The sequence below is a fragment of the Thamnophis sirtalis genome, unplaced genomic scaffold (assembly GCF_051295495.1).
Source record: "Thamnophis sirtalis isolate CommonGarterSnake01/CBP01778 unplaced genomic scaffold, rThaSir2_p1.2 scaffold_9, whole genome shotgun sequence".
Classification (NCBI taxonomy): Eukaryota; Metazoa; Chordata; class Lepidosauria; order Squamata; family Natricidae; genus Thamnophis; species Thamnophis sirtalis.
Window position 1 is genome coordinate 78,218,297 of NW_028261389.1, and position 23,048 is coordinate 78,241,344.

The 23,048-nt window shown below is 43.1% G+C and overlaps 1 protein-coding gene across 1 annotated transcript; it reads left to right on the forward strand.

The window, feature by feature from the left end:
* Positions 1–1,509: 1,509 nt before the first annotated feature.
* GNAI1 (G protein subunit alpha i1) lies at positions 1,510–16,980 on the forward strand. The gene is made up of 8 exons (XM_087722354.1): positions 1,510–1,628; positions 6,297–6,339; positions 6,431–6,572; positions 7,581–7,738; positions 11,486–11,614; positions 12,516–12,645; positions 13,798–13,951; positions 15,521–16,980. The coding sequence occupies exons 1-8, from the start codon at positions 1,511–1,513 to the stop codon at positions 15,709–15,711; spliced, it is 1,065 nt and encodes a 354-aa protein (XP_087578480.1). The 5' UTR covers position 1,510; the 3' UTR covers positions 15,712–16,980.
* Positions 16,981–23,048: the final 6,068 nt, after the last annotated feature.

Sequence of the window (23,048 nt, forward strand, 5' to 3'; positions counted from 1 at the left end):
TCGCCTCCCTCCAGCCGCGGTCCGCCTCACAGCGCTGCCCCCTCCCCGCTTCCCAGCGCCCACCCCGCGTGGGAGTCCGCGCGTGCCCGGCCGGCGCCTCTTCCCCGGCTCCCGAAGGCGGCGCCTAGAGCCGAGTCCCGGGCGGGGCGGAGAGGAGGGCTGGGGGGGGGGACCTCGCCTCCTCCTCCTCCTCCTCCTCTGCTTCTTCTCCATCCAGCCAGCGGAGGCGGCGGAGATTCCGGGAGGGCGACCTTTTGTCGGGGGGAGGCGGGGGGCGCTGGCGGCGGGGCGCCTCCTCCACACCGCAGCCCTTATCTCTCCTTGGCTCTGAGCGACTCCCGACCCCCCATCTGGGGCTGCTGTGAGAGACTCTTTCTCTTCTCTCTCTCTCTTTTTTCTTTCTTCTCTTTTTTGCCTCCAACGGATGAATCCTTCTCGTCCCTTCTGCATTGCAACCGCTGGAAGCAACAAAGGCGCATCCTTGTCATTTTTTGAAGGCTACAACAAGCCGCCTCTTTTGGCTTTTGGCAATCAGCCTTTCCGAGGTGGATTATTTTTTTGCTTCTTACTCCACTCTCTCCTCCTCCTCCTCCTCTTCCTCCTCCTCCCCGCCGGCTTTCCTCCCCTAAGTGCTGAAATATTTGCAAGAAACCCAGGAATTCTTATTCTTTTCCGTTGGATGCTCCATCCTTGCAAAGCTTAGGATCGTGAATACAGCCTTCTGGGCCTCTCCGCCTCTCCGCCTCTCTCTGTGTGTATCTCTCCCTTTTTTCTCTCTCTGTGTATCTCTTTCTGCCCCCCCTCTCTCTGTCTCTCTCTCTCTCTCTCTCTCTCTCTCTCTCTCTCTCTCTGTGTATATCTCTGTATCTCTCTCTTTCTCTCTCTCTCTGTGTGTGTCTCTCCCTTTTTCTCTCTCTGTGTATCTCTTTCTGTCCCCCCCTCTCTCTGTCTCTGTCTCTCTCTCTCTGTATATCTCTGTATCTCTCTCTTTTTCTCTCTCTCTGTGTGTGTCTCTCCCTTTTTCTCTCTCTGTGTATCTCTTTCTGTCCCCCCCTCTCTCTGTCTCTGTCTCTCTGTGTGTATCTCTCTTTTTCTCTCTCTGTGTGTGTCTCTCTCTCTGTCCCACCCTCTCTCTGTCTCTCTCTGTATATCTCTCTGTATCTCTCCCTTTTTCTCTCTGTGTGTATCTCTCTCTCTCTCTGTGTGTGTATCTCTCTCTTTTTCTCTCTGTGTGTATCTCTCTCTCTGTCTCTCTTTCTGTATCTCTCTCTCTTTCACTCCCTCTGTGTCTCCTTTTTCTCTCTCTCTCTCTCTTTTCCCCTTTTGGGGAAGCAGGGAGTGAGGAGGGGGGTTTGCTTAGCCGGCTCAGTTTTCCTTCCAGCGCTCCCGGCCTCCTCCCCCCCCCCCACTAGAGGAGTCTCGCCAAAGGAGCCGGAGAGGGGGCCGTTTTCCTTCCCCTCTTCTTGCTTGCTGATCTTCACCCCCTCCCTGGAAAAAAAACAGCCCCGCCATGGGCTGCACCCTGAGTGCGGAGGACAAGGCGGCGGCCGAGCGGAGTAAGATGATCGACCGGAATCTCCGAGAAGACGGAGAAAAAGCGGCCCGGGAAGTCAAACTCCTACTCCTGGGTAAGGAGATACTACCAGGAGGGATGCCTTTGGGTCTTCTTTCACTCACTCACTCTCTCCTCCGCCAGGCCCGGCAAGCGATGCTCTGCGTTGTATGTCTGTCTTTATCCGTGTAGTATGGGTGTAGTATTATTATTCCTATGTAGTATGGCCGTAGTGTTATTATTCCTATGTATTAAAGCTGTAGTATTATTTCTATGTAGTAGTATAGCTGTAGTATTTTTTTATTTCTATGTAGTATGGCTGTAGTATTATTATGTATACTTCTCTTCTTTACTACTCGCTCTCATTGATACGATTATCATTAATAATAATATAGTAATCAGAGATAATTTGCTTGTGAGTCCAATTACACTTAGCCAATAAAGTATTCTATTCTATTCTATTCCCTATCCTATCATCTTCCTATTCTATTCTATTCTATTCCCTATCCTATCATCTTCCTATTCTATTCTATTCTATTCTGTTCTATTCCCTATCCTATCCTCTTCCTATTCTATTCTATTCTATTCCCTATCCTATCATCTTCCTATTCTATTCTATTCTATTCTATTCTGTTCTATTCCCTATCCTATCCTCTTCCTCTTCCTCTTCCTATTCTATTCTATTCCCTATCCTATCATCTTTCTATTCTATTCTATTCTATTCTATTCCCTATCCTATCCTCTTCCTCTTCCTCTTCCTCTTCTATTCCCTATCCTATCCTCTTCCTATTCTATTCTATTCTATTCTATTCTATTCTATTCTATTCTATTCTATTCTATTCTATTCTATTCTATTCTATTCCCTATCCTATCGTCTTTCTATTCTATTCTATTCTATTCCCTATCCTCTTCCTCTTCCTATTCTATTCCCTATCCTATCCTCTTCCTCTTCTCTTCTATTCTATTCCCTATCCTATCCTCTTTCTATTCTATTCTATTCTATTCTATTCTACATTCTATTCTATTCCTCTGCTCTGCTCTGCTGTACTCTACTCCTATTTTCCTGTCCTATCCTATTCTTACTTTTTTTCTTCCTATTCTCTTCTCTTCCTCTTCCTATTTTCTTCTCTGTTCTCTTGTAAAATGGAGCAAACTCACTTAACAAATGTTTCACTTAGCAGCATAAATTTTGGGCTCCCATATATCTGTACCTAGAAGGCTCATAGTGAGGGGAAATGAACACAGGAATAGAACATCTACATTCAACATTAATCATTCCCATTCAAAAGTATTCCCTAGGTTATATGGATTTGTGTGTGTGAGAGAGAGAAAGACAGAGAGAGAGAACAGAGAGAGAGAGAGAGAGATGAGAGAGGAAGAAAGAGACAGAGACAGAGAGAGACAGAGAGAGAGAGACGAGAGAGGAAGAAAGAGACAGAGAGAGGGAGAGAGAGACAGAGAGAGAGAGAGAGAGAGAGAGAGAGAGAAAGACAGAGAGAAAGACAGAGAGAGAGAGAGAGAGAGAGAGACGAGAGAGGAAGAAAGAGACAGACAGAGAGAGAGAGAGAGACAGAGAGAGAGAGAGACAGAGAGAGAGAGAGACAGAGAGAGAGAGATGGAGACCGACAGAGAGCTTGATTCCTGGAGTTGTGGATGCTCCATTGCTGGTGGTTTTTAGGAAAAGATTAACCGATCTGCGGTGGCATGAAGTCTTCTGCCTTGGGTCAGGGGTTGGACTAGAAGACCTCCAAGGTCTCTTCCCCCCCTTGAATTCTACACTGAGGGAAAGAGGGAGCATTCCTTGAACCCCTGGAAACATCTGATGCGGAATAGCCACGATTGGCAGGTTTTCTCCTCCATCTCTCTCTCTCTCTCTCTCTCTCTCTCTCTCTCTCTCTCTCTCTCTCTCTCTCTCTCTCTCTCTCTCTCTCTCTCTCTCTCTCTCTCTCTCTCTCTCTCTCTCTCTCTCTCTCTTCTCTCTCTCTCTCTCTCTCTCTCTCTCTCTCTCTCTCCCAAGTCATTCATATGTTTTCCATTCCCTCAATTCTTCTCCATCCCCCCTCCTCCCCATCCATTAGCTACCCTTCCTAAGCTCCTGGAATTCTGGGAGTTGTAGTTCTTAGCGCTAATAGAAAGCACAAGGTAGGAAACACTACATTAAATTGTTGCTTCTAAAACCAGTGAGCTGTTCGTAGTTCCCCTGACTGAATATCTATATTTTTTTCCCCAAGGTTATTTTCTTTTTCTTTATGCCAAGGCCTCTCCCCCCTCTTAAAGCAGGAAAATCCAGAGAATGCGCAGTTTCTTAAAATACTTTTGTTACGGTTTTGCTGCCGCAAACCAGCACTTTGCTTCCTTTACAAGCTTCCACCACCGTCCGTGTTACTCTATTGTTGCGTTCTGTTGTGTATAAACAATACGATTAGCTCAGTCAAACATTTCCTTTTATTCTCAAGAAACACCTGTGCTGGGCAATCGGCACGGCTAAACAACTTTCACATTGTTAACTGCAAAATCTGTTTCCTGGAATATGAGTTTGGATGAATTCTACGGGACATAGAATTTAACAGATTAACAGAGTTGGAAGGGACCTTGGAGGTCATCTATTCCACCCCTGCCCAGTCAGGAGACCTTACACCATTGCTGGCAATTCAGTCTTTTCTTGAAAAAGCTTCCAGGGATGAAGCTCCCACCGTGACCCGTCAAAACCGCGGTCCACTGAAGCGCGCCCGATTAAAGCGCGTACGTGACGTCATCAGCAGCGCGACAAATAAAATAAAAATAAATTAAATTAAAATTAAAATAAAATTAAAGCAAGCCGATTCACATAAAGGTAAGGGTTAGGGTTAGGGTTAGGGTTAGGGTTAGGGTTAGGGTTAGGTTAAGGGTTAGGGTTAGGTTTAGGGTTACGTTAAGCGTTAGGGTTAGGTTTAGGGTTAGGTTAAGGGTTAGGCGTTAGGTTTAGCGTTAGGTTAAGGGTTAGGGTTAGGGTTAGGTTTAAGGTTAGGCTTAGGGTTAGGGTTAGGGTTAGTTGAGGGGTTAGGGTAAGGTTTTCGCGTTAATTTTAAATTTACCGCTCACAGCGTGCTGTTTTCGTCGCACTGTGATGACGTCACGCTTTCGTTGAGGCGCTTTAGTCTACCGCGGTTTTGTAGTGGAACCGCTCCCACAGCTTCCGAAGGCAACTTCTGTTCCATGGGTTGATTGTTCTCACTGTCAGAACATACTCTGTATTTCCAGGTTGAATCTCTACTAATTCCTTGTCTGGCCTTCAGCTGTCTAAAGTCAGACCTTCCGTCCGTATTTCAGGTAGTGCTCGAGTTACAACCACAATCAAGCCCAAATTTTCCGTTGCTAAGCGAGACATTTTTTCCAGTGAGATTTGCCCCATTTTCCTGCCACCGTTATTAAGCGAATCTCTCCAGTTGTTGTAGTCCATAATACCCTTGTTAAGTGAACCTGGCTTCCCTATTGACTTTGTTCATCGGAAAGTCACAAAAGCAGATCACGTGACCACCCCATCCCCAGGTCACTGCGACCGCCATAATATGGAACCAGTTGCCAAGTGTCCGAATTTAATGTTGTGACCATAACGGGGGATTCTGGACAGTCGTAAGTGTGAAAAGCAATTAAAAGTATCTTTTTTTCAGTGCCACTGAAAACTGCCAACTATCACTAAACAAGCTGTTGTAAATCAAGTCTAAGTGCTATTCCTGTTGCTGTTGCTATCTACCTACCCATCTATCTACTTGCCTGCCTGCCTGCCTGCCTGCCTGCCTGCCCGCCCACCCGCCCATCCATCCATCCATCCATCCACCCACCAAACCCACCCACACACCAGTCAGTCAGTCAGTCAGTCAGTCAGTCAGTCAGTCAGTCAGTCAGTCAGTCAGTCTCTGTCTGTCTGTCTGTCTGTCTGTCTGTCTGTCTGTCTGTCTGTCTATCTATCTATTATCTATATCTACTATCTATCTATCTATCTATCTATTTTCAATCATGTATCATCTATCTCAGGGTGACTCAGCCTTCCATCCTTCCCAGGTGGGTAAAATGAGGACCCAGATTGTTGGGGGCAACATGCTGACTCTGCAAAACCACTTAGAGAGGGCTTTAAAGCACTGTGAAGCGGTTATAAGTCTAAGTGCTATTGCTAGTGCTAGTCCGTCCGTCCTTCCTTCCTTCCTTCCTTCCTTCCTTCCTTCCTTCCTTCCTTCCTTCCTTCACTTCCTCCTTCCCAGTGGTTAGAATGCAGTATCGCAGGTTATTCTGTTATGCTGTTATTCTCCTTCCTTCCTTCCTTCCTTCCTTCCTTCCTTCCTTCCTTCCTTCCTTCCTTCCTTCCTTCCTTCCTTCCTTCTCTTCCTTCCTTCCCAGTGGTTAGAATGCAGTATTGCAGGTTATTCTGTTCTGCTGTTATCCTTCCTTCCTTCCTTCCTTCCTTCCTTCCTTCCTTCCTTCCTTCCTTCCTTCCTTCCTTCCTTCCTTCCTTCCTTCTTCCCAGTCACAAAATTGTATCTGTCCCTTAAAAATTTGGAATTTTGTTCAAGGTAGGAGCCCAGGGGAATGAAGTCTGACTTTTTTTCAAATGTACAGCTGAATTTGACCTATGGACTTGCAGGATTGATGTCAGTTTTCCGGAGAGGAAATATGATCAGATGAGCTAATGCTACTCCATTCCTTTATTTAGAATATTTCCCTTAAATAACTCATTGTGTCTTTGTGGGTTTTTTTCTTTTTCTTTTAGGAGCTGGTGAATCCGGAAAAAGCACAATTGTGAAACAAATGAAGTAAGTGTGCTTAAGGGTGAGGATATTAACTTAGTGAAGTCAGGAAATGATATCATGAAACTAAAAGGTTGATTGTGTTGTTTTTGATCAGTATTATCCACGAAGCGGGATATTCCGAAGAAGAATGTAAACAGTACAAAGCGGTTGTCTATAGTAATACCATCCAGTCCATTATTGCTATCATAAGAGCTATGGGGAGACTGAAAATAGACTTTGGAGATTCAGCCAGGGCTGTAAGTATTAACGTTCTACAACATTCCCTTTAAATAATGTCCTTAATTCTGAAATTAAGAATTCAGAAATTCAGGAACTTTGATATTCCTGCTAGTGTACATTCAGGAGGAGGAGGAAGGGAAAGAAGGAGGAGGAGGAGGAAGAAGAGGAGGAGGAGGAGGAAGAAGAGGAGGAGGAGGAGAAAGAGGAGGAGGAGGAGGAAGGGGAAGGAAAGAGGAAAAGAAAGAAGAGGAAAGAGAAGAAGGAGGAAGAGAAGAAGGAGGGGGAAAGGGAGGCGGGACGAAGGGGAAGAAGAAGTAGAAGAAGAAGAGGAGGAGGAGGAAGGGAAAGAGGAAAAAGTAGAAAGAAGGGGAAGGGGAAGAAGGAGGAAGAGGAGGAGGGGGAGAGGAAGAAAAAGGGGAAGAAGAAGAAAGAAGAAGAAGAAGAAGAAGAAGAAGAAGAAGAAGAAGAAGAAGAGGAGGAGGAGAAAGGGGCAGGGGAAGGAAGAGGAGGAGAGGAAGAAGAAGGAAGAGGAAGAAGAGGAGGAGGAAGAAGAAGAGGAGGAGGAGGAGAAACTTTGCAGTTGAATTTATAGAATTTTAATAACACAGTCTTAGGGCCTACAAGGACCTTGAGTAGCCAGCCCTTGCTTAGAGTTGCCAATGTTTTAATTGGTCTACTTATTATTTAATTGGCCTATTTATTATATTCTCTAAATTACATTTTAGCCCTTGACTAAGAAATTCTAGTGAATTGTAAATTTGTAGCTGTCACTTCTTGAAGTTGATATGTCAGTAGTCCTCTCTTGGCTGTCTGCTCCTCAAATCTTAGTGTTGGTCACGCAGTCCTGGAAACACTTAGGATTCATGAAATCATCGTGTGAATGGATTTCTCTTCTCCTGAAAAAATCTCCCAGTCAGAAGATATATAATACTGCTCCGTACTGCAGTAGAAAAACCTGATCTGAAGCAATTCCTGCAAAATGAATACGGGTGTTTTTGAGTTCTTTTTTTCCTCTTTTACGACAGGACGATGCACGTCTACTCTTTGTCCTTGCTGGGGCGGCCGAAGAAGGTTTTATGACGGGAGAACTCGCTGGGGTGATCAAAAGATTGTGGAAGGATTCCGGAGTCCATGCCTGTTTCAACCGATCGAGAGAATATCAGCTTAACGACTCGGCCGCGTAGTAAGTATCCCAAAAGAATTACGCCGTATGGGGTAAAGGCAGGATGGGAGGTATAGAATTTATATGCGGAAGCAGGTAAAGACATTGTTTAAGATTTTAAAAATAATGAGAAGCTGAGTTTAATGTTAGAGAGTATATTGACTTCTCTTTTCTTGGGGCGGGGGGTTCCCCCCCCCCTTTTTTTTTCTTTTTATTATTCTTTTTTTTTTGTTCTTTATTTTTTATTATTTTTTATTATTTTGTAACTTCTAATCTATTTTGGTTTCAATATACTCCAGACTTTGCTTGATAAAGAACGATGCCGGGAATGGGACCTGGGAAGTCTGAAGGGGGTCAGGTAGGGGGGTTCAGGGGGTGGGTGGGGGGGAGGGTGGCAATATAGACTCAATTTTCAGAACAATGAATGCACTTGGATACTGTTGCCTTTTTCTTTTCTTTTTTTTCTTTTCTTCTTTCTTTTCCTTTTATTTTCCTTTTGTTTTAGTACAAAACAAATAGACCAATGAATACTAGAAATACACCGAAGTGAGGTGTAGAGGGAAAGAAGAGGGGGGAATTAAGAGGGAGTGAGAAGGGAATGTAAGGAGGGTGAGATGGTGGGAAGGGAGAAAGGAATGGCTGAGGGGGAGGGGAAATAGAAGAGGGGATTGTTGGAAGGGGGAAATGAAAGTTGGAGGGGTAGAAGGAAGGGTGTATGTAGGATAGAAGTGTTATGAGTTGTTTATTGCTTCTTCTTTTTTTTAACTGCACAGTATTTAAGTGATTGTATAAAGGAAAATGAAAAGGTAATAAAAGAATCTTCATTAAAAAAAAAAAGAATTACGCCGTATGATGCAAAATGTTCTGATGCGAGAAATAAGAGCTCTGGGTTTTTTTTTGCAAAACGAGAACAGCCAAAGCCACTTCAACCAAAGTAAATTTGCACAGATTTATATATCCCTGTAGATAAATGTTTTTAGAGATTCTCCGTCATCCAGGTTGTCCCAAAGGTACATTTTTTTCAGGAGGCAACTGGACTTTCTTGTTTTTTTTTCCTTTTGAAGACGGTTCACTTTTCATCCAAGAACCTTCCTTGCATCTAACTGGATGGAGGGGGAATGGAATGATTTATATTCCTTGCAGACAGCTGGTCATTTGCATGCTTTTGGAGGGTTATTGAGGCCACTTGGAGGTTGATCTGCATCCTCGGGGTCACCTGAAGGGTGCAAATGGGTGTGGAACCTTCTTGGAACTGCCGAAAGGACAATATTGTAGGCTGGAGATAAGTGATGTCTCATCCCTCCCCCACAGTTGAGAGAGGGCTGTTCAATTTGGACACAGATGGCCTCTTTGACGCCTCTTTCAAACCGGTGGTCCTCTCTGTCCAAAATCTGGACTTGATTGTCTGCAAAAGAGCAACTTGTGTCTTTCAAATGCAGATGGTCTGCTGAAACTACTCCCGATGGGCTTCTTCTCCTATGTTGTGCCACGTGTTTAGGACGTTAACCCCTTCATCAAGGCCTCCATCCATTTTCCCTTTTGCTAATACTGTATTTTTCGGAGTATAAGACGCACGTTTCTCCTCACTAAAAGCAGGCGAAAATTTGGGTGCATCTTATATACTGAATGTAGACCCACCATCCCCAACCCTTTGGCTGATGCCTCCCAGCAATTTACCTCCTTGCAGCAAATGGAGAAAATGGGGCTTGCGGAGGCTGCAATAGGCTAAAGCAATCCCTACAGCCTGAAACAGCTGATGATCGGGAGAAATTGAACGTGACCCGTCAAAACCGCGGTCCACTAAAGCGCGCTCGACGAAAGCGCGTACCTGACGTCATCAGCAGCGCGATGAAAAAAATTAAAAATAAATTAAATTGAAATTAAAATAAAATTAAAGCAAGCCGATTCACATAAAGGTAAGGGTTAGGTTTGGGGTTAGGGTTAGGTTAAGGGTTAGGGTTAGGTTTAGGGTTACGTTAAGCGTTAGTGTTAGGTTTAGCGTTAGGTTAAGGGTTAGGTTTAGGGTTAGGTTTAGGGTTAGGTTTTGGGGGGGTTAGGGTAAGGTTTTCGCTTTAATTTTAAATTTACCATTCACAGCGCGATGTTTTCGTCGCGCTGTGATGATGTCACGTACGCGCTTTCGTCGAGCGCGCTTTTGTCTACCGCGGTTTTGTGGTGGAACCAAATTGAAAGTGAAACTTGCTGTTTGCTGCACAAGGCAAATTGCTGGGAGGCAGATTTTTTTTTTCTTGTGCTAATCAGGCTGTTTGCTGTTGGCTGCAAGGAGGCAAGTCAATAACTATAAATTCCTATAGAATGTTCAAATTATGAGACTTATTTTTTTAAAGACTGCTTTATTATTGTTCTAGATAACTTAACAAAATGAAGAAGCTTTTTAAAAAATAAATGCTTGCTCTGAGGAGGCCCAGTGCTATTGCATCTTCTTTTAAATAGCAGAGAATAACGTATACTTCCAGAAAGCCACATCAATTTTAACAGCATCTGTACAAATATAGTCTAAAATGTAACACTACAAACAGTGTATATTGTCTGTGCTGTTTGCTGTTTGGTGCAAGGAGGCAAATTGCTGGGAGGCAGAGGAAGATTTTTTTTCTTGTGCTAATCAGGCTGTTTGCTGTTGGCTGCAAGGAGGCAAGTCAATAACTATAAATGCCTATAGAATGTTCAAATTATTAGACTTATTTTTTAAAGACTGCTTTATTATTGTTCTAAACAGCTTAGAAAATGAAGAAGCTTTTTAAAAATAAATGCTTGATCTGAAGCGGCCCAGTGCCATTGTATCTTCATTTAAATAGCAGAGAATAACGTATACTTCCAGAAAGCCACATCAATTTTAACAGCATCGGTAGAAGTATAGTCTGAAATGTAACACCACAAAAAGTGTATATTGTCTGTTCTGTTTGCTGTTTGGTGCAAGGAGGCAAATTTCTGGGAGGCAGAATCATATTTTCCCCCCTTGTTTTCCTCCCCAAAAGCTGGGTGCGTCTTATACTTTGGAGAGTCTTATACTCTGAAAAATACGGTAATTGTTATGGCTTAACATAGTGTACGAATTCAATCTTCGTACTTGACTTTGTAGCCATCTTCCAGTGGTGGGTTTCAAAAATTGTTCGAACCTACTCTGTGGGTGTGGCCTCCTTTGTGGGAGTGGCTTGCCACCCATGTGACCGGATGGGAGTGGCTTGCCACCCATGTGACCAGATATGAAGATGCCGATGACACTTGTCAGAACCACCTTAAATTACCTCACACACAGCACTGGCATGCATAAGAATATGATGCAAACTTGTTTTTTAAAAGGCATCTTTGGTTTGCGTTAAAACAACTTCAACACACGCAATGTTCTGATTGCACCACAAACGCAGTAGTCATCCTTACCTTTCACAGAGGCACTGAGTTTTATAAATAGGAGCATGATAGTGTAGAATAATCATATCCAAGGACCAGTGGTGGGTTTCAAAAAAATTTGGAACCTCTTCTGTAGGTGTGGCCTGCTTTCCGGGTCCACAGGTGGAACCTCTTCTAACCGGTTTGGTAGATTTGACGAACCGGTTCTGCAAACTGGTAGGAACCCACCTCTGCCATCTTCTGAATAGTTCTGTTGTCCGTACAGCAAAGACCACAATTCTTAGAAGCTGTCCACAGCTTTAAAGCAGTTCAAAGGAAGTTTTGGCGAAACAAATCTTTATGACACGTGCTGTTCAATTTAAGATTAAAAGACCTTTGATATTTATTCTGCTTTCCTAGCTATTTGAATGACTTGGATAGGATCGCCCACACTGGTTATATCCCAACACAACAAGATGTCCTCAGGACAAGGGTGAAAACGACAGGAATTGTGGAAACTCATTTTACTTTCAAAGATCTCCACTTTAAGTAAGTAACGGTCTTAAAAATATGATGTCAGGCCTGCGGCCATCTTTTCTTTTGGATCTTTGGGCCTGCCACATTTTCTATTATTCTACTATGCCTTTTCTATTGTGGGAAAATGGGAGGGAGGATTGTATGGAGTTAGATGATAGGTAGCCATAACAACATTCTTTCTAGAAATCCAAGGTCATCCTTTGTCTTTGCACCTCTGCTCCTGACTGGAACTGGATGAGTGGAAGCTGCCAGCATGACAGTGGGAGATTGGACCATGTGATGGACTTGTGGATGTGGGGGGCAAGATCTTGAACTTTCAACTGGGTGGGGAAAACCAGGAAGCTTTCAGATTCGGATTTTCCCAGATGTGCCAACATGGCTCTCCTAATAAATTGGAAATTTGAGCAATTCTTTGCCTTGGACTCAAATTTACTTTTGGATGCTATTTGAACCCTGACATTAATCTGAATCTGAAAGAGAGTTCATTGGGTGTTCAGTGTGTTAGTCAAATATTTCCTTCGCATGAGATTTGGAAAGAAACTACATTTCTATCCGGAACAGAGTATTTCATAATATTTTTAATCTGGCAAGCATTGATTGATTGATTGATTGATTGATTGATTGAAATAGCAATTCCAGAAAGGAGCAGTTTGTGATTAAGGATCTCATTTTCAAAACCAAAAAGGAAAATGTTGATATCTTCTAATGAATACAGAGAGATACGTCACATAAAAGGTGAAATTAATTTTGCTTTTCGAACGCAGAAGAGACTTTGGAAACTCTTTTCCACTCGCTGGACTTGGTTTATAGTCTTCCTCTTCAACTACAGCTGTCCTAATTCATTTGGGTCTGGGTAGAATCCCGCCTTAAAATCAGCTGATTGGCTGATGTTGTTTTGCCTCTTGTTTTACAGGATGTTTGATGTTGGAGGCCAGAGATCAGAAAGGAAAAAATGGATCCACTGCTTTGAGGGGGTTACGGCTATCATTTTTTGTGTGGCACTGAGTGATTATGACTTGGTCCTTGCAGAAGATGAAGAAATGGTAAGTAAACGAAAGAAAGAAAGAAGGAAAGGAAGGAAGGAAGGAAGGAGGGAGGGAAGGGAAGGGAAAGAAGGAGACAGAGAAAGAAAGAGAAAGAGGAAAAAAGAAAGAAAGAAAGAAAGAAAGAAAGAAAAGGAAGGGAGAAAGAAAGAAAGAATGAAAGAGAAAGATGGATGGATGGATGGATGGGAGGGAAGGGAAGGAAGGAAGGAGAGAGAGAAAGAAAGGAAAGAATGGAAGAAAGGAGGGAGGAAGGGAAGGAAGAAAGGAAGCTGACAGAGAGAGAGAGAAAGAAAGAAAGAAGGAAAGAAAGGAAGAAAGGAGGGAGGGAGGGAAGGAAGGAAGGAAGAAAGGAGACAGAGAGAGAGAAAGAAAGAAAGAAAGAAAGAAAGAAAGAAAGAAGAAAGAAAAAAGGAATGGAGACAGAAAGAAAGAAAGAATGAAAGAGAAAGAAGGATGGATGGATGGGAGGGAAGGGAAGGAAGGAGAGAGAGAGAGAAAGAAAGAAAAAAAGGAAGTGAAACAGAAAGAAAAGGAAGGAAGGAAGGAAGGAAGGAAGGAAGGAAGGAAGGAAGGAAGGAAGGAAGAGGAGTTACTAACTTAACAATTGCAGTGATTTACTTAACAACTGTGGCAAGAAAGGTTGTAAAATGGGGCAAAATTCAGTTAACAACTGTCTTTAACAACTGTCTTGCTTAGCAACGGAAATGTTCGGCTCACTTGTTGTTGAAGGTCAAGGACTCTCTGTAATTTAATCACATTTTACTCATTTAGCAGCAAGAGAATGGTTACAATAATTTTCTATTCAGCTTGCCGATAGGTGAAGTAGGATTCTATTTTTAGGGATTCATTTATATAATGATCATGATAAACACATTGTAAAATACGTTTTTAAATACTTTATTTTGGTAAAAGGAAGAAGGACCAAGCAGTAGCTGAACTATTTTACGATGGTCTTAACAATCATTTGAATTATTGATTTGAGTAATTCAAATAATTGTCTGACATAAGAAAATGTCACAGACTTTGGTCCTTGTTCTTTAGGTACATTGAGTTTTGTTTCACTGGGCCTATTTGTGAATTGATCTTGATATTATTACGCAGAGAAACGAGGAAAGGAAACTGATCGATTCTCCTTTTTTCCCATTGCAGAATAGAATGCACGAAAGCATGAAATTGTTTGATAGCATCTGCAACAATAAGTGGTTTACTGACACCTCCATCATCCTGTTCTTAAATAAAAAGGATCTCTTTGAAGAAAAAATTAAAAGGAGCCCTCTAACTATTTGTTATCCAGAATATCCAGGTATATCTCTCTCCCTTTTTATGCAGAGAACACATGTTGATCTTAACAGAAGAACACGGTTGGAGGGGACCTTGGAGGTCTTCTAGTCGAACCCCTTGCTCAGGCAGTTTACCCTATACCATTGCAGACAAACGGCTGTCCAGTGTCTTCTTAAATACTTCCATTGTTGGGGCATTCACAACTTCTGGAGTCAAGTTGTTCCACTGGTTAATTGTGCTCACTGTCAGGAAATTTCTCCTTAATTCTACGTTGCTTCGCTCCTGGATTAGTTTCCATCCATCAAAAAGAGAAGGAGAGACATTTTGCAGTTCAAATGCAGTTACGGAATTTTAGCAGCCCAGTCTTGAGGAAAGAATTCTCCATCAAGGAGAATATTAAAGAAAAAAGAGTTATTATTGTCTTCAAACTTTTGAGTAGAGTAAATCTTGACTAAAGTCCTCGTTCTCCTAAATAACAAGAATCTGAATGGAAGATCCTTATTCTTGTGAATGGTGTGAATGGCATTTATGGAACTGTTTACTGTACGTACTCCCGGTTTCACCTCTCATATACAATAGTGTGATATTTTAATAACTGAATGAGCATTATTATGGAGCAAAGGGAAAATAGCTGCACAGACATAAGGTCTCTTGGGTGTGAACCCTCCATAATTGTTTAATTTTATTATTGGGATTTTGTACTATGCTGGAGCAGACTAATACTTACTGCACTGAATAGTTGCACATACAGGAGTAAAATGTAATTTAGAGAATATAATAAATAGGCCAAGTGAATAGTAAGTAGACCAATTAAAACATTGGCAACTTAAAGTAAGGGTTGGCTACCCACAGTCCTTGTAGAAATCAAGACTGTGCTATTAAAATTCTGTCACTAAATTTCAACTGCAAAATTCCTCCTCTTCCTCTTCCTCTTCTTCTTCCTCTTCTTATTCCTCCTCCTCCTCCCAAATCCTCCTCCTCCTCCTTCCTCTTCTTTTTTCTTTTTCTTCTTCTTCCTCCTCCTCTTCTTCCTCTTCTTCTCCTCCTCCTCCTTCCTCCTATTCTTCCTCTTCTCCTCCCCCCTCCTCCTCCTCCTCCCTAGTTTTAAACTCAATCTACGGTCCCTTGTAGAACTCGTACCCAACAGTCCTTGTAGACCTCAAGACTGTGTTATTAAAATTCTGTCACTAAATTTCAACTGCAAAATTCCTCCCCCTCCTCTTCCTCCTCTTCTTCCTCTTCTTCTTCTCCTCCTCCTTTTCCTCCTCCTCCTCCTCCTCCTCCTCCTCCTCCTCCTCCTCCTCCTCCTCCTCCTCCTCCCTAGTTTGAAACTCAATCTACGTCCCTTGTAGAACTCGTACCCAACAGTCCTTGTAGACCTCAAGACTGTGCTATTAAAATTCTATAACTAAATTTCAACTTTGGGCTAGATGACCTACAAGGTCCCTTCCGACTCTCTTGTTCTGTGGGTTGACTCCTTCTCCTTTGTGGCAACCCCCGAGATGTTGGAACGCTGCTATCATATCACCTACTAGTCTAAAGGGCTTAAATCCACCCTTTGTATTTTTTTTCCCCCCTCCACCCATTTTAGGATCAAACACATACGAAGAAGCAGCTGCCTACATCCAGTGCCAGTTTGAAGACCTAAACAAGAGAAGAGACACGAAAGAAATCTACACCCACTTCACCTGTGCCACCGATACCAAGAACGTTCAATTCGTCTTTGATGCGGTCACCGATGTCATCATAAAGAATAATTTGAAAGACTGCGGTTTATTCTAAACATATACCATAGATATCCAACTATCCTTCTTTCTTTCTTTCTTTTTTTACAAATGTGCTTTTTTTTAAAAAAAAGAAGACCATGAATAATTTTAGAGCTGGGGGGGTTATTTATTTTTATTTATATAATGCGATATATATATATTGTCCGTGAGTGGCCTTGGGTTCAGAAAGACAATCCTGCTAGTTTATGTAGTAAGCCATGCATTCTAAGGACCAGAACGATGGAGTCTTTCACTCTCTAAACCATCATTCTATATGTCCATTGGACCAGTTGGAATAATTCCAAGCAACCATGGGTACTGCTGGGGAGCATTGACCAGATAGTCAATATAGTCCCTGTGAACTACAACAGTAGAAGTCCTTCATCTTTTACATGTGTAGCGTGTCATAGAAGAGGCCATGCTTTTATGATCTACTGTTCGAAACCCCGCTGGAGATGCCTTGTCAAATACCTTGAGTGTGTGTTGACTTTTGTCCATCAGTGTTGGGTTTGTGAGTGTTGTGGGCCGCCAGGGGACAGCGGATCTGGCAGCAGATTCGGACAGTGAGGAGGTTGGGGAAGAACATGGGCCAGTCCTGGAGTCTGGGGAAGGCTCGGATGAGGGCTCTGTGTCGGAGGCAGAGAGGGGGCCAGAGCCATATGCCAGTTATCAGCTGCCTTCTGAGTCAGACATCAGAGAGGCAGAAGAACAGCTGGAGCCTGTTCCTAGTGAGCACATGGGCAGAGTTGCCAGACAAAAGGAACAGTTAAAGAAGTGGTGTTGACTTGGGAGTAAGGCCACAGGTGGACGGTGAATGGCCCCTCCCAGAGGGAATAAAAGAGGAGCGACAGGGGAGTGGAGTTTGCAGGAGAGAATTAGTTTGCTTAATTGATTCATGACTCTCCGAGACTCCTTGCCAAGTTTTGCAGATCTCGGCCTGGCATCTCTCCAAGCCAGATAAGTTCTGTGAGTGTAAATCCTCCCTCGAAGGACTTTGCTGGATGTGAATGAGCAGAATTCACAGGAAATTAATAAAAGGGTTTTTCGCCGCGACAAGGACTTGGCTTCATGCTCTCGGGAAGCTTGGGTCAGAATAGAAATCCCACGGGAGATGCCTTGTCAAATATGTTGATTGTGCATTAACTTTTCTCCATCAATGTTGGGTTTGCGAGATCCTTGGTGCTCTCTGAGCTTGGTGGTTTTCTTGCTGATGTTTCATTACCAAAGTGGGTGACGTCCTCAGAGAACCCCAAAGACTGTTGATGTTCCCTAGTTTGGTAATGAAATGTCTACAAGAAAACCGCCTAGTTCAGAGAGCACCAAGGCCCGCCTAGTTCAACCCACAGCTACGGCTATTTGTTTCTACTCTTTGGTTTATATATACATCGAGCACCACATTGAAATCGATTTGTTTGCATCTTGCCGAGCACCGGTGTTTTTAAAAGCTGTTGTTTCTGTACAATAGCGAGGATTTTGCTTTGTGGGGAATTGTTAATGACACTTCGGAAATAATCCTTATTTTTTTTCCATGTTGTGCATGTCGTCTTCTTTTTCTTCAATTTTATTTGTAGATCTGTAATTAGCGTTGTAGATTTTCTCTTGCATAAACGCCTCTTTCCACTTGCTCAGGATTAAATAGTAAATGGCCCAACCATCTTCTTAGAATTAGTGTTCTTCCAAAACTTAAATGTTTCATCCAACTTTTTTTCCCCATCGTTCTTTAGTGCCAAAGGAGTTTTGTGTAAAAGGAGGTGAGAGCTAAAATGGCACCACATAATCTTTCTCCCAGTCCTCCTCTCCTCCCTTTCTCTCCCCATCCCTTTCCTTCCCTCTCATTCTCTCCTTCCCTCTCTCTTTGCCGAGAGGGAGCCGAGGTGACGCAGTGGTTAGGGTGCAGTGCTGCAGGCCACTTCAGCTGACTGTTATCTGCAGTTCAGCGGTTCTAATCTCACCGGCTCAAGGTTGACTCAGCCTTCCATCCTTCCGAGGTGGGTGAAATGAGGACCCAGACTGTGGGGGCGATATGCTGACTCTGTAAACCGCTTAGAGAGGGCTGAAAGCCCTATGAAGTGGTATATAAGTCTAACTGCTATTGCTATTGCTATTTGCATCTCTCTCCTTCTCCCGCTCCCTCTCTCTCATTCTCTCCCTCTCTCTCCCTTTGCCTGTCTCTCTCCCCTTCTCCCCCTCCCTCCCCCCTTTCCTCCCTTCCTCTTTCTCAAAAAAAGCTGGTCTATTCTAGATCTTCATTTGTTGTCACTGATAGCATCACCTAAGCATTCAGGTCCAATTGGATTTGGGTCTATTTTGCGATGGCAAGAAGTGGGTAGATCCTCCTTTGGCAGATCATTGTCATAAGCAGAGCCGAGGTGGCGCAATGGTTAGGGTGCAGTACTGCAGGCCACTTCAGCTGACTGTTATCTGCAGTTCAGCAGTTCTAATCTCACGGGCTCAAGGTTGACTCAGCCTTCCATCCTTCCGAGGTGGGTGAAATGAGGACCCAGACTGTGGGGGCGATTTGCTGACTCTGTAAACCGCTTAGAGAGGGCTGAAAGCCCTATGAAGTGGTATATAAGTCTAACTGCTATTGCTATTGCTATTTGTTGATTTGCTCCTCCTACCTCCTCCAACCTACAAGGATTGGGCACAGGTCTCTATGACAAAGGACTTCCGATCTACCAGCGTTACATGGAGCAATGTATCAATGGAGTGTTGGCTTAAAAGAGAATGTAACATTCACATTGTTGGTTTAGAAAAGGCTCCCAAGAGAATCTCACACCATGGACGAATGGTTGATGCCCAAGAAGCATATGCCATCTTACATGCTCAAGTGCCTTCTCCATTCTATGGACCTGACTCCCCAGTCCCCCTTAGGTACGATATCTCCATGACTCTGAACCCTTTGCAGCAAAGTAGAGCATTGATTAATGCACATAAGAATTTAGCTCATATAAAGATGGAAGAACTCCAGAAAGCAGGTATCTTGATGGTTATGATGGGCAGGTGCCAAATACACTGGAGGGATAAAAATCATCAGAGACACTTCTAGGGTACAAGTGGACAGGTCAGTCACCTAAAGGATACTTATTTTCAATCTTTCAGGGACTAGGAAGTTTCATCAAGTGTGAAGCCTCTCCTTTGGACACAAATGACATAAAGGGGATAACTCTATTGGACTCTCCCTTTTGAAAGATAAATGGATATCAATTCCCTAAAAACTCCTATGATTATTAAGTTCCATTATTTATGTAAAAGCTAATAGAGCTTTAAAGTGTAAGTGTCAGGAAAGAGAAAAAAGAAAGAAGGAAAGAAAGAAAGAAAAAAGGAAAGAAAGAAAGAAAAAAGGAAAGAAAGAACAAAAAAAAGGAAAGGAGGGAGGGAGGGAGGAAGAAAAAGGAAAGTGATTGAAGAAAGAAGGGAAAAGAAAGGGAAAAAAGGAAGGAGGGAAAGGAAAAGGAAAGAAACAAAGAAAAAGAAGGACAGAAAGAAAAAAGAAAAAGGAAAGAAGGGAGGGAGGGAGGGAGGAAGAAAAAAGGGAAGAAAGAAAGAAAAAGGAAAAAAGGAGGAAGGGAAAGAGAAAAGGAAAAAAAAGGAAAAAAGGAAAGAAAGAAAAAGGAAAAGAAGGGAGGGAGGATGAAAAAAGAAAGTGAAGAAAGAAAGAAAGAGAAAAAATGAGGGAAAGAAAGAAAAAGAAAAGGAAAAAAGGAAAGAAAAAGGAAAAAGAAAAGAAAAAGAAGGACCTATCTAGTTTTGTGAACCTTTGAATGCCTATCTATATACCCATATTTCCCTGAAAATTAAACCGGGTCTTATATTAATTTTTGCTTCAAAAGACGAATTAGAGTTTATTTTCCAATTAGGTCTTATTTTGGGGAAATACAGTACTAAGTGCATCCATCTGGCTAACAATCTTAACTGGGGCTTATTTTTGGGGTAGGGTTTATATTATGAGAATCCTGAAAAGTCACACTATTGTTTGTTTTCCGGTTGGGTCTTATTTTGGGGGAAATACGATATTTATCTATCTCCAAAATTTTAACTTGTGTGCAAATTTCATTCCATTCAACTGTAATAACAAACGGTGGTAGATTATCAACGTTTGAATTCACCACCATCTTAATTAATTTTATTCCTGATTTGCATCTTGGCCCAAAATATACTCTGGGTGAAATCACGATAGGAATGAATTTGGGGCCCAAAGTTGCTGTTTTCTTCTAAAAGAAAATTGGACTTTCTTGGTTCCCCCCCCTTCCCCCTTCCCCCCCCCCCAAAAAAAAAAACCTGAAGAAGCTTCTTGGATGAGAAGCAAAACCTTTTCAAAGGAAAAAAAAACAAAAATGTCCAGTTGCATTTTGGAAAATAAACAACAACAACACCACATTTGAGATTGGAGGCTAAAACATACGAAGAACGGTTGCAGGAACTGGGTATGTCTAGTTTAATGAAAAGAAGGACAAGGGGAGACATGATAGCAGTCTTTCAATATCTCAGGGGTTGCCACAAAGAAGAGGGAGTCAAACTATTCTCCAAGGCACCTGAGGGCAGGACAAGAAGCAATGGGTGGAAACTAATCAAGGAGAGAAGCAACCTGAAAATAAGGAGAAATTTCCTGACAGAACAATTAACCAGTGGAACAACTTGCCTCCAGAAGTTGTGAATGCCCCAACACTGGAAACTTTTAAGAAGATATTCGATAACCATTTGTCTGAAGTGGTGTAGGGTTTCCTACCTAAGCAGGGGGTTGGACTAGAAGACCTTTAAGGTCATTTCTGACTCTGTTGTTCTAGATATTCTAGAGATAACCATGGCCTGGATGATTGAGAATCTCCATAGACAATGAATTTGGGGGTTTTACCATTCAAATTTGAGGGGAAATGGCCCTCGGCTGAATATAATCTGTTTAATTTCTATTCTTTATACCCCAAATCTGTAAAGAGTGGAATCAATTAAATTTTTATTAGAGACTGCGTGAAGTAGCCAGAAATTATTTCCTTTTTTTAAAAAAAAGAAAGAAAACATTGGGCGTGTTTATAACAGAGCCACAATATTTAAAGTGAGTTCTTCCCCGTGTGTCTCTTAGAATTGTCATCTAATCACAATTATTACACAACCGTTCCAAGAAACATCAGAAACACATCAAACGACAGTCCCAGAAATTTCAGAAATGCGTGAGCACATTTTAAACAGTTCCCAGAAATCCAGGAATCAAAATGCTCTTGAAAGATCTGGTGTTTCTATAAACGCGCCTGAGAAAAAAATAGAAAAAATAGAGAAGAAAGCAGATTAAAAAACACTTCATGCACTCAAACTAGGCGTGGCTGGACCTCATTCATGAGGTCAACAGCCCCAGGCCTGCCGGAATAGCCAGGTTTTAGTAGCCTTTCGGAAGGCCGAGAGAGTGGGAAGGGTCCGGATCTCGGGGGGTAGATCGTTCCATAGGGTCGGAGCGGCTACAGAGAATGCCCTCCCCCGAGGAGTCGCCAGATGACATTGTCTGGTTGACGGCACCCGGAGAAGGCCCATCCTGTGTGATCTTATCGGCCGTTGGGAGGTATGTGGCAGAAGACGGTCTCGCAGATATCTGGGTCCTAGGCCATGTAGGGCTTTAAAGGTGATAACCAGCACCTTGAAGCGCATTCGGAGACCGATAGGGAGCCAGTGCAGCTCGCGGAGGATAGGTGTAACATGGGTGTATCTCGGTACACCCAATATCGCTCGCGCGGCTGCATTCTGGACCAGTTGTAGTCTCCGAACACTTTTCAGGGGCAGCCCCATGTAGAGCGCAACCAAGCTCAGAGAGCACCAAGTGTCCCTCAAACCATCATCTGTGTGACAACATCATCCATACATCCTTATTTTTCCACACGCCCCCAACTCCCTGCAAAAGCCCACGTTCCTTAATCCAGCAAAGCGATGAGTCACGGAAGGCTTCCTTACAATGCCTTCCTCTCTTCAGCTGGACAATGACAAGTGTCACTTTGGCTACGGAATGTCTAAAATAAGCATTGTTCTGTCCTTTCGCCCACGTTTCGACTTGCTCTGCTTCAAGAACGGAGAGGGGTCCCATAAATCATCCTTCCTTCTATTTTGCCTTAGAACGCAACACACCGACACACACACACACCCTGAAATATCATCCATATGCTCTCCCCTGCAACAGATGTTTTATGGCAATGACATACTGCGTGTGCAAATTCTCAGCCCAGGTGACCCGAGGAAATGGAGAACGCTTCCTATTGTGAGAAGCAATAATCCATGTTTTTCTCTTCCAGCAGAGAAAAATGAGGTCCTATTTATAGGCACACCGCTGAGCAACTTTCTGGGCAGGTATATTTATGGGCAAACAATATTACAGGTAGTCCTCGGCTTAACGACCACAATTGAGGCCAGAATTTCTATTCTTTCTCTTCTGACCGAGGCTTCCCAAGAGCATGAAACAAAATCCTTGTCCCAGCAAAAAAAATACCTTTTATTCATTGACTGTGAATTCTGCTCATTCACATCCAGCAATGTCTTTCAAGGGAGGATTTATAGTCACAGACCTTATCTGTAAAACTTGGCCAGGAGTCTCAGAGAGTCATGAGCCAATGAAGCGAACTAATTGTCTCCTGCAAACTCCACTCCCCTTTCGCTCCTCTTTTATCTCCTCTGGGAGGGGCCATTCATCATCCACCTGTGGCCTTACTCCCAAGTCAACCCCTGTTTTTAGCTGTTTCCCTTCGTTTGGCAACTCTGCGCATGCGCACACTGGGAACAGGCTCCAGCTGTTCTTCTGCCTCACTGATGTCTGACTCTGAAGGCAGCTGATAACTGTCAGACGTCCCTGGCCCCCCCTCTGCCTCCGACACAGAGACCTCATCAGAGCCTTCCCCAGACTCCAGGACTGGCCCAGGTTCCTCCCCAACCTCCTCACTGTCCGAATCTGCTTCTGTAGCCACTGGTAAGCCACAATAGTAGGCTGATTCTGCAAAATCACTTACAGAGGGCTGTAAAAAGCACTGTGAAGTGGTATATCAGTCTAAATGGAACCAAGGAATAATGGACAGAAACTGAACAAGGAGAGATTCAACCTGGAAATAAAGAGAAATTTTTTTGACAGTGAGACCAATCCACCCATGGAACAGAAGTTGCCTTCAGAAGTTGTGGGAGCTTCATCACTGGAGGCTTTCAAGAAGAGACTGGATTGCCATCTGTCAGAAATGGTATAGGGTCTCCTGCTTGGGAAGGGGATTGGAGTTGATGACCTACAAGGTCCTTTCTAACATTATTATTCTATATTCCATGGAACAGAAGTTGCCTTCAGAAGTTGTAGGAGCTTCATCACTTGAGACTTTCAAGAAGAGACTGGACTGC